Genomic DNA, 11,217 nt, shown 5'->3' with positions numbered 1-11,217 from the left:
TTTAGTGGTATATATATATATATATATATATATATATATGTCCTCACTGAAATTTTATATTATTTATAGTACTTATGACATATATTATGGTGATAAGGACATGTACGATAGAGTCGAACTTATTTTTATTTATTTTGGTGATAAATGAATTGACACATCATAATAAAGGAGAAACTACTAAAATGTATATTATTTGCGGATGATATAATATTGTCGACAAGACATGTGATCGTGTTAACAATAGAGTCTAAAAGGTTTGTAGACAAATCCTAGAATTTAAAGGCTTCAGACTGAGTAAGACTAAATCAGAGTATATGGAGTGTAAGTTCAGTAATGCATCACACAAGGTAGATGAACTCATGCCATTAATAAGGTTGTAACGGACGTCCATGAAATATTTCGGCCAAAAATAAGTTGGGATCACGTATCACCAAAAATTAATAGACTATAGCACACGAAAATCGGTAAATTTAGTTTTTCTTGCTTTGGGGCTCGTTTGAACTTGAAAATGCATTTGTTTGCCCCTCGGGACCAACTCATGCATTAATAAGGTCGAAATGGACGTTCATGAAAAATTTCGGCCAAAAACAAGTCGGGGTCACGTATTAACAAAAATTTATGTACATAGCACACGAAAAATGGTAAATTCGGGTTTTCCCGCATTGGGGCTCTTTTGAACTTGAAAATACGTCTGTTATCCCCTCATGACCAACTGACTCCATAATAAATTTTGGTAAAAAATCAAGTCAGGATCATGTATCATAAAAAATCCATGAAGTATAGCACATGAAAAAATGGTAAATTATGTCTTTCCCGCATTGGGGATCTTTTGAACTTGAAAATGCGTTTGTTTTCCTCTCGGTACCAACTGACTCCATTAATAAGATTGTAACGGGTGTCCATAAAAATTACGGCAAAAAATAAGTCGGGATTATGTATCACCAAAAATCCATAAACTATAACACACGAAAAACGATAAATTCGGTCTTTCCCGCATTGGGGCTCTTTTGAACTGGAAAATGCGTCTGTTTTTTCCTCGTGACTAACTGACTCCATTAATAAGGTCGTAACAAACGTCCATAAAATTTTTGGCCAAAAACAAATCGAAATCACGTATCACCAAAAATCCATGGACTATAATACACGAAAAAATGGCAAATTTGGTCTTTCTCGCATTGAGGCTCTTTTGAACTTGAAAATGCGTCTGTTTGCCCCTCGGGACCAACTGACTCCATTAATAAGGTCGTAAGGGATGTCCATAAAAAAAATCGGTCAAAAACAAGTCGGAATCATGTATCACAAAAAATCCATGGACTATAGCACACGAAAAATGGTAAATTCGGTCTTTCCCGCATTGGGGCTCTTTTGAACTTGAAAATGCGACCGTTAGCCCCTCGTGACCAACTGACTCTATTAATAAGGCCGTAATGGACATCCATAAAAAAATTCGGCCAAAAACAAGTCAGGATCACGTATCACCAAAAATCCATGGACTATTGCACACGAAAAACTGTAAATTCAGTCTTTCCCGCATTGGGGGTCTTTTGAACTTGAAAATGCGTTTGTTTACCCCTCGGGATCAACTGACTCCATTAATAAGGTTGTAACGGACGTCCATAAAAAAATTCGGCCAAAAAACAAATCGGAATCACGTATCATTAAAAATCCATGGACTATAGTTCAATCACCAATTAGTATACAACAGTTTACACGCATTGAGCAAATAAAATGATCGTATCGCTCGCTTGCATATAACACTCTACACATATCGAGCCAACCAATATCATATTATAATACATGTGTGTACCATTTAACTATGGTTAAATGATTAGTATCGTATTCTAAAATTATATCGCTAACATAAAACTCTCTACATATACCGAGCGCCAAAAATCATGTTGCCATTATATATACAACACTCTAAACGCATGTGAACCAATCTCATACTTTAATACATTAGCTCAAACGTACAATCTATAATTAAGATTATAGAAAATTATAAAAATAAAAGATCTTCAATAATTGAGTTGTAATCAATCATTAATAACTTTTCTTCTTAAGGTCAAGGTTGCTTTAAGTGGGGTATATATCTAAAGCTTTTTTGCAATACTAAAAACAAATGGAATAAAAAGAAGAATTATTATTTCATATTCCTTAATATTGTAAACCCTACACTTACTTTTTACTATAGATATAAAGGAAATAATAATTAAAGTGAATTACAATCTACACGTACATTGTTTCACTTTTGCCTTTCCATAGATGAAAGTTTTAAAGCATTTTTTACCATTTATTAATAAATTTAGAAGTGGATTTAGAATATAAAGTTTATCACAATTTCAAATTAATATACAATAATAATGATTTTTCAAATTCAAGTGATTTTTTTAAAGAAAAAAAGTGATTTTCGATATTACTATTTAGAGGGAAATTCATGCAAATTAATTTTTCACGATTTTGAAACTCACATTGTTTGTTTAGGACAAGTAATATATGGAAAATTGAAGGATTTTTCAAGAAAAAGTGTGAGAATATTTTGGAAAGTCATTTGTGAAAATTTAAGTACACTTATTTATATTTAAAAAGGGGAACAAGATTTTGATAAAGAAAAAGATATACTCACTTAATGAGCATAAAAAGGACTACTATATATAACATCCTTTTATTCTTTTCTTTGTCTTTTTCTTGTTATTTTTTATTTCCTATGGTTTACATTCTTTTAGCTCCTTTACCAATAATTCCTCTAATCTTTTCCTTTCCAATATCTTTATTTGTTGGGAAAGTGTAAAGCATTTGCCAATGCCTAGGATGCAATAGGCATTCCTCCTCCAACAATAAATTTGGGTCGGATCGGATCGGATCGGATCGGATCGGATTGGGTTCAGGTTGAGGTTTGTGGTTAGGGTTAGGATTTGGATCTCAGATAATGATCGAGAGTCAAGATTAGGAATTAATTTTTGGTCGGGGTCGAAATTTGAATATCGAGTTGGATATCTATTTTGAAATGGTCAGATTAAAGAAAAGTTTTGAAAATATATTTTCTTAATTTGTCTAGATAAATCATTTTCATTAAATTATAGGAAAATAAGTTAATCTGAAAAATATTTTTAGAATATTTTAGTCAACAAGAAATATTTATATTTCATTCTCATTTTCTTCTAACTGCTCAACTTACACTACAAGAAAACTGTGAATAACATGGGGATTTTCCTGGGAATTAGTATGAAAATTTGCAGGAAAATAAGTTTTCTGCGAATTTTCATACTAATCCCCAGAAAAATCCCCATGTAATTCACACTTTTTTTGTAGTGTTAGTAGAGTATTAATTGGTGATATAGTAAACGTTTAAGAAAGAGATACTATATGCCGTTAAATTAAGGATTTAAGTTATATACATTAATCATGTAAACTTATTTATGTCATTAGTGAATTTTAACATGTGACATCAGGTTAGTTAATTATTATCATTTTATTAAATTACCAATTTACTTAACATAAAGTCTTGCCTGTAATTATCCTCACTATAAATAGAATAGAATTAGTTATGAATTTCATCATTAAATTAACGATATAAATATAATAGCTAATAATTTTATTTGAGAATGTGTCATTGCTAATTCATTTCTAAATATTATTAGAGATAAATTTTATTGTTTATCTATAAAATCTGCTATCACAAATTCTTATTTTTTCTCGATTAGTGCATAAAACTTAAACGTTTATACGAGAACTCTTATGATCAAGCTCTTAAGTATCCATCTTAAGAGGTACAAAGATTTTAGAATACAACAATAATATATTAAGTATAACTTCATAAGTAAAATTAAAAAAAAAAAAAAAAAAAAAAAAGATGTACACAAATTTTATCAGAGACTATTTATCAAGAAAAAAAATATTAGAAGCCAAACATATAAATTGGTAGTATATTTTTTTTTTTGTTAAATATAAATGCCCCATACAATTACCAAGGGAAAGATAAATTTTTTTCTCTAGGTACTATTTTTACAAGAGTAGCAAATTAAGAAATGGATAATAAAATTCTCTTATATATAGTGAGTAGTGACTAATATTTCTCCTAAAAAAAAATCTAAAATCAAGTACTCTTTTTTCTCTCCCAATTTTTATGGGGAAAAAAAACAAAAGGAACAATTTAATAATGTAAATATTTGATTTGGAAATCAAAACAAGAATATTATATAAGTGGAAAAAGGAAAGTGCACTTTTTTCCCCTCCCTTCTCTTTTTTCTTGCTTTATCTTGTCTCCTTGCCTTTTTTTCCATCACTTTTTTCCTTTTTTTTTCTTTTTTCTTTTAACTAATGATTTCAAAATGAGTACAACTTTTTGTTCCATGCAAAAACTTTAATATATATTTGTTTCATTTTTTTATTTATTACTATGAAATATTAGGAATTCCTAAAGTAAAATCCAAATTAAGCTTCTTTGGACTTGCTTGTGTTATGCTTGATGAACTCACTTCTGTTGATATTCCTTCATAGCTTGTGCATTTTGCTTCCATGTTTTTCTGTTTTTCAAAAACAAAATAATAATAATAATAATTAATATATTACTAAGGAAGAATAATAATTAAGTAGAAATAAGAAAAATGTGTGTAAATAAAGCTAAGCTAAGGAATCAAAAGGACAGATTGAGGAATATATACTGATGTTGTGTGTATGTACAACTATCCAAAAATTCTACCCTATCTATGTATATATTAGATGCAATGACGGAGCTAGAATTTTCAAAGAAAAGGTTTAAAACATGAAAAAGTTAACATACAATTAGACGTTAAAGAAGATTCAACATTTACTATATATACATAGAAATAATTTTAATCATATATGCAATGTAATCTCAACATATGAATCCCTCTACTCTACTTAGCTCCGCCCCTAATTAGAGGCATGCATATTATGCATAAATTGTTACAAAAAGACAAGAATTAACGATGAACAACTTATGTGTTTATACAGTAAAATTTGTTGCTAATCAGATTAAATTAAGGACGGATTATCAAAAGTCTACTTTATAGTCAAGGCAACAAACTATAGATATCAACAATTTCATAGCTAGTACTTTTCGAATTCACATTGAAAATTAGTTGGTTTGACCCTAGATCATATATATTGCGCATCATGTCTCATAAATTGGAACTAATTAATAAGTAATTTTCAAATCTTCCATATTAATCTCTGAACATAAGCAAAAATATGCACATTGCATAAGCATGAAGTAGGATCTACAACAATATATTCAGTGTAATTTCATAAGTGTATAGTTTGAAAAGGGAGGTTTAGACACAGTCTTATCCTTATCTTGCATCGATGGAAAGACTGTTTCTGATAGACTCTAGCTTAAGTAAAGCATGAGTAACATCTACGATGACATATATGCAGTATAATCTTTCAAGTGGAATCTAGTGAAGATGGTATATACACAGTCTTAGATATATAGTTGTTTATGATGGATCCTCGACTCGAGCAAGGACATAATGGTAAATGCACATAGAAACTTTGTAATAATTTAGAATAATATAATATTATAGTACCTCTAAAGAAGGTAAATTTCCTGGATAATCTCCTAGTTTGCCATGCAGCTGCCAACTTTCCCTGCTACATAATCACAAATAAAGATAGAATATTTTTCTATCATCAGTGGAGGCCATGCATGCAGAAGAAAAAAGTGAAACTAAGAAAACAGAAAGCCAATCTTTTAGTAGTACTATGTCACATATTATTTTTATAGTACTCATGCTTCTTTTTTCTTTTTTTATCTTTTTCTTGTCTTTCCATCTTTTTATTATGATATTACTATCCCAACTTTTTTGCACCAAATTAAAGAATTTTACATATATATATATATATATGGGGGCCATCTTCTTACTATAGCTAGTGTTAGCTTTGACACTAAGTTTCCTAGTAAGGGATCTAGTTTCAAATATCTTATTGTATTGTAGTGACAGAGTCAAAAATTTATTTAATAAAAATATTTTATTAAAAAATGTTACACCTATTTTTTTTTAACATTTATATGGGGGCTATCTTCTTAACTTTGACACTTAAGTTTCCTAGTATAGGGGTCTAGTTTCAAATGTCTTATCAGTAATGGCGGAGAATTTATCTAACAAAAGCATTCAAATAAGATTGCACATAAAAAAAAAATTAAAGTAATATTGTGTTTGGCTAAAATTCAAGTGCTTTTCAAAAAAAACCAAAGTAATGTTTTTCAGATTCTAGAAAATAACTTATGCTACTACTAAAAAATATACTTCACATTAATGAACCATCATTAATGGACATTACATATATATATGACACGATCAATACAACTTATTCTACTACTAAGAATACTTCAAGTTGGACTAAACACATCAACTTTTTAAAATAAACACTTTTGACTTTTCGAAAACGAGTCAAACAGTAAGCTAATCATCCTGTCATTAATTAGTTCTATGGATTAAATCAAGCATAAATGGACTTCATTAATATATAATAATTGAGTTGCATATATATAAATGTTTACCTTGAAGAGTTACTCCAAAGTCCACCATAATCTTTCTCTTGATTATACATATTTTGTCTACCTTGTTGAACTGATAATTCAGACTTGTTTGAATTTTTAATTTCAAGTACTAAATCATCAGAATTATCCCCAGATGATACAGTATCAAACACCTCTGATTGTCCTAAACATGTTCACAAGGTAAAAAAAATAAATCAATTTTTCTTCATAAACAAAAAATATTTTAAAGCATATTGTATACTTTTATTATCTAATTTACTCTTAAAAATACCTTATAATAATGAACAATCATTCATAAACTATTTTTTTTTACCTGAAGAAGCTGCTCCTGCTGCTGATTTATCAGTTGTTTTTACAGTTCGATACATCTGCAAGGAATTATTTTTACACTATCAGATCATTTGAATATAAGTTTTAATATTTAAAACGTAACCACATAAGCATGATCTGGCCTATTTATATAAATGTTGAATTTCTTTAATGAAAATTTTGATTTTGTCTCTGACTATAGTAATACGGAGACACATTATACATAAGTGGACTAGTATATGGCTACAAAATACTTGTATTAATATATATGATGAAGAAAAATATATATACTCAATAATCTTACTCTCTTTGGTCTATTTTAAGTGTTTTTTGAAACACTCTTTAAGAAAATCAATTAATTAATAGTGCTAATTATTAGAAGTTACTTGACAAAATTACCCTCTAAATCCTCTTTTTGAAAGTTGAATAAAATCATTTGTAGAGCAAGAACAATCAATTCTATATGAATTGCCAGATATTAATTTCTTCAAAGTTCATTCAATCTTCCTTGCTATTCTGATCTTCCAAACATTGCGGTATCTTATGATATGTGATTAAGGACTGTTGTTATTATACAACTTTACCCTTTTTAAAAAAAAAGAAGAAGACAATGTTTGGCTCAATGAAAGGGAGGGAAGACCCCCCCCCCCCCCCACACCCCTCGGGTCATAATGTCTCTTCTTCTTAGTATAATTTGGATTTTTTCTCTTCACGCCGCCCCCCTTCCTACTCTTCTTTCTAATACAATTCAAATTATTATTACTTGTAGCTTTCTTTGTTTGGTTACCATATTATTTTGTTGTTGTTATTGATTTTTATTTTTTTTTAAATCGAGAAATCCGTCTGTGACCCGCCATTTGGATCAATCACAGCCTTCTAAACTCGGTGGATAATGGTCCCGCCCCTCTACCCTTCTCCACTTAAATACCGGGCTTTGCTTTGCATGGTGTGGGGCTTGAACCTGCGACCTAAGCCACAAATGCTCCACCTTTTACCACTCAAGCTAGGCCTTGGGGGCTTGTTGTTATGATTTTTTTTCTATTATTTCCTACATAACTTCTTCATTACCATATTTCCTTTTCCAAATCTTCTTCGTAATGCTTTACTTGAGTCTAGGGTCTGTCAGAAACATATGACTATTCTTTTCAGATCTCACTTATGAAATTAAAACCGAGTATATTATTATATTGTTATTGTATCCCTCAAACCAAACAAGGCCTTATACTTTTGCAGTGTTATTATTGATGAATCATTAAGATATGAATCCTATTTCTCTCTCTCCTCCTTTTTCTTCTACTACAAATACAATGGTACTACATGAATTAATATATGGTTCATTCTCCTATGGGAAAAAGCTGCATTTTATAATAGGCTTGCAGAACCATCAGATCTACTAAGTAGAAAAAAAGAAGTTCTCAGTATTTGAGACAAACTCAAAAAAAAAAAAAAGAGGCATTGGAATTTGAAATTTGTGGGAATTTATATCCTTTATGATAATATATGCTACTATTGTCCAAAGTATAGTACTAAAGAAACAATAGCCTTTTGTGAAGACTCCAAAAAGATAATTTTACTCAGTCTATTGAACTTAGCATTGGAAAAAACACATGCTAATGAAATTCCAAGAAGACTCCAAAAGAAACTTATTTGGACAAATGAAAGAACTATGATGTACAAAGTATCTCATATTGATGTAGGGTTCGAGAAAGAACCGTACTCTAAGGGATATGATATTGACAGTTTACTCTAATATAAATATTAGTAATTACTTTCACGATTCAGGCTCATAACCTGTATTTGGACAAATGAAAGAAACAAATAACAATATGATGCACAAAACATCTCGTATTCATGTAGAATTTGAGGAAGAGTCGCAGTCTAAAGGATGTGATACTGACAATTTACTCAAATACAAATATTAACAATTACTTCCACGACTCAGACCCATGACCTATATTATTTGGACAAATAAAAGAAAGAGAAAAAAATAATTAACCCCCCCCCCCTCCCCCTTAAATAAAAGATTTTACCTGTAAATGGGATTTAACATGAGCCAAAGTGAGATCTTTCACATCCATAAGCTCAAGAACTGACTTTGGTGTTGCTCCTACATTCCCCAAGAAAAAAAAAACAATGAAGCATTGTTAATTAAGCTCAAAATATATAGATTTTTTCAGTAAGTTTAATTTTTATACACAAATAATATATAAATAAATTTGCACTATTAATTAAATTACCTAAAAGATAACTATATGAAAATAACCGTTCATAAAAACTGAAATTAGTAATCTGAAAAATAAGTTATGCTATAGTAGAAAGACCAAAAATATTATCGGTGTATATGAATTAAATCCCATTTTAATTCAAAGAATTTTTACATTGTCGGTGTGCAATTTAACCGCTCATATCAAATCATTACTCTATTTTTCAGGTTATCATATCAGGCACTATCAACACAAAAAACATATATAAACAGTAAAAGCTTATTCACACCTGATATTTACACTGAACTAAACATTACCTGACTTGATGTAAACAGCTGATGCGAATAAGTATTTACCGAACATAGTGAAAAAAAAGAAAAAGAAGTACTTAAGCAAGTAGCCTACTTTCATGTCCACCCAAGAGTTCAACAGCATGAACAAAACGAGCATGAAGGGTACTTGTCCATCTCATCCTTGGAGCTCTCATACTCCTTTTAGTTGGAAATCTTGAAAAAAATCTTGATCTCATTAGTCCATTTTGATGATGATTATGGGATTGATGAAAGTGGCTATTTGATGAAGAAATATGGTTAATATTATTATAATTATTAAAAGAACTAGGAGAAGATTGTATAGGTAATGTATTAGTTGAAGAATTTTGATGATTATTGTAAAGTGGAACTCCACTTATAGGTCTAAACAAACCAAGATTATGATGATGAGGTATAAAAGGGTTATTAATGAAATTTGTGTTATTTTGGAAATATTGGCTAGAAGGGTAATTAGGTTCTTGATGATTAATTATACTACTAGGTCTTGGTATATTTGATGATAAAGATAGGTCAAAACAAGAAGTGTTGTTAATATTAATATTATGGGGTTTTCTTGATTCCAAAGCTCTTTTCCAAAAACTCAAATCTATATTATTCTCTTCTTGATTAGTAGTAGTATTTGGAGGGCTAATTTGTAGGGATAAATCTGGTTGTGGTGGGAATAACTCCATGTTTTTTTTTCTAAGAAGAAATAAGCGCGATCGAGTAAAATTAGTAACCTAAAAAATAAGACAGATTGTTTATGAAAAAGTACTCATTATTGTGTTTGTAAGTAGGTTATAAAAAGGATTAGTAGCTTGTTTGAGGAAGTTTTGAATTAATTGTTGAGATGAAAAAAGGGATATGTAGATAATAGAGAAAAATTTGGGATTTTCTTGAAATGGGGTTTTGATGATGATAAACAATTGAAGAGGAAATTGAACAAGTTGTTGGGATTTGAGTTTGAGAGAGAAAAAAAGAAGAAGAAAACAAGAAATGGCAATAGGTGTATGAAGTGAATGGCTTGTTTCTTTTGTGTGAAGTATATGTGAGAAAATGACACTTGAGGTGGGGGTGGGGTGGGGTGGGGGTGGGGGATTTGATTCTTCTATGAACATGGAGATGAAAAGGAAGAAGAAAAAAAAGAGGAGGAAAAGAAAAAGGAAAAGTAAGTGAGTTTTGTGACTTTGGTTAAATTCCTTTTTACTCTTTTCCACTTTTATACTTTTTGGTTTTGAACCAAAGTATTCTTTTGGTAAAGAAAAGGAACACTTTAGTGTAAGCTTTTATGTATGCATTTCTCCCACACATGTATATATATACACTAATAATAATAACATATTTAATGTAATTACATAAATAAAATCTGAGAAGATTAGTGTGTATGCAAACCTTACCTCTAAGTATCTTAAGGGATAAAAAGACTGTTTTCAATAGACATTCAGCTCAAGAGAAAACATATGAAAGAAAATCAAAAAAGGAAATAACATATATGTGTGTGCCAAAATATTACAGAAAGCATGACAAAATATTTTGGAAAAAAAAAATGAACAGTAACTACAATACAACAGTGTGATAATCAAAGTATAAAACAATGGATTGTAGCAAAAATCAAAGGACAAAAACCTATATGAGAAATACTACGAAACTTATAAAAGAATAAGTAAGATATATAACGTTTTATTGCCTACTAACCTTTAATCATAATCCATAAAATTTCAAAAACTTATTTTAAACATGTTTTTTTGTCTTTAATGGGTTAATATAAGGGAGCAAAATTTATTTTTAATATATCGGTAAATAACTTGTAGCTAATAATTCTTTTTATAACAATACCTCGCTAATTTTTATTTAATAAAGAATTAGAATG

The 11,217-nt window shown here is 29.7% G+C and overlaps 1 protein-coding gene across 2 annotated transcripts; it reads right to left on the bottom strand.

Annotated features, from left to right (window-relative positions):
* Nucleotides 1-4,197: 4,197 nt before the first annotated feature.
* On the bottom strand, nucleotides 4,198-10,371 carry LOC102585438 (probable transcription factor KAN2). Of its 2 annotated transcripts, none has more exons than XM_006361207.2 (6): nucleotides 9,442-10,371; nucleotides 8,863-8,939; nucleotides 6,837-6,891; nucleotides 6,524-6,686; nucleotides 5,550-5,610; nucleotides 4,198-4,523 (listed from the first exon to the last, which is right to left on the bottom strand). In XM_006361207.2, exons 1-6 carry the CDS (start codon nucleotides 10,037-10,039, stop codon nucleotides 4,395-4,397), a joined length of 1,083 nt encoding a protein of 360 aa, XP_006361269.1. In that variant the 5' UTR covers nucleotides 10,040-10,371; the 3' UTR covers nucleotides 4,198-4,394. The 2 variants fall into 2 exon arrangements, with proteins under 2 accessions (XP_006361269.1, XP_006361268.1); XM_006361206.2 differs by having other exon boundaries at nucleotides 5,550-5,613; nucleotides 9,442-10,369.
* Between the last annotated feature and the right edge of the window lie 846 nt (nucleotides 10,372-11,217).

Source organism: Solanum tuberosum, unplaced genomic scaffold (genome assembly GCF_000226075.1).
Source record: "Solanum tuberosum cultivar DM 1-3 516 R44 unplaced genomic scaffold, SolTub_3.0 scf00341, whole genome shotgun sequence".
NCBI classification, from domain to species: domain Eukaryota; kingdom Viridiplantae; phylum Streptophyta; class Magnoliopsida; order Solanales; family Solanaceae; genus Solanum; species Solanum tuberosum.
Note: the sequence above shows the minus strand (reverse complement) of the source record. Positions and strands in the feature narration are given on the sequence as shown.

Excerpts from the sequence above, each read along its gene's own strand:
- LOC102585438 (XM_006361206.2), bottom strand. The coding sequence starts at position 10,039 with ATGGAGTTATTCCCACCACAACCAGATTTATCCCTACAAATTAGCCCT. Across the intron at positions 8,940-9,441 it reads ACTCTTGGGTGGACATGAAA|GAGCAACACCAAAGTCAGTT; the intron begins GTAGGCTACTTG and ends TGGGGAATGTAG. Across the intron at positions 6,687-6,836 it reads AGCAGGAGCAGCTTCTTCAG|GACAATCAGAGGTGTTTGAT; the intron begins GTAAAAAAAAAT and ends GAACATGTTTAG.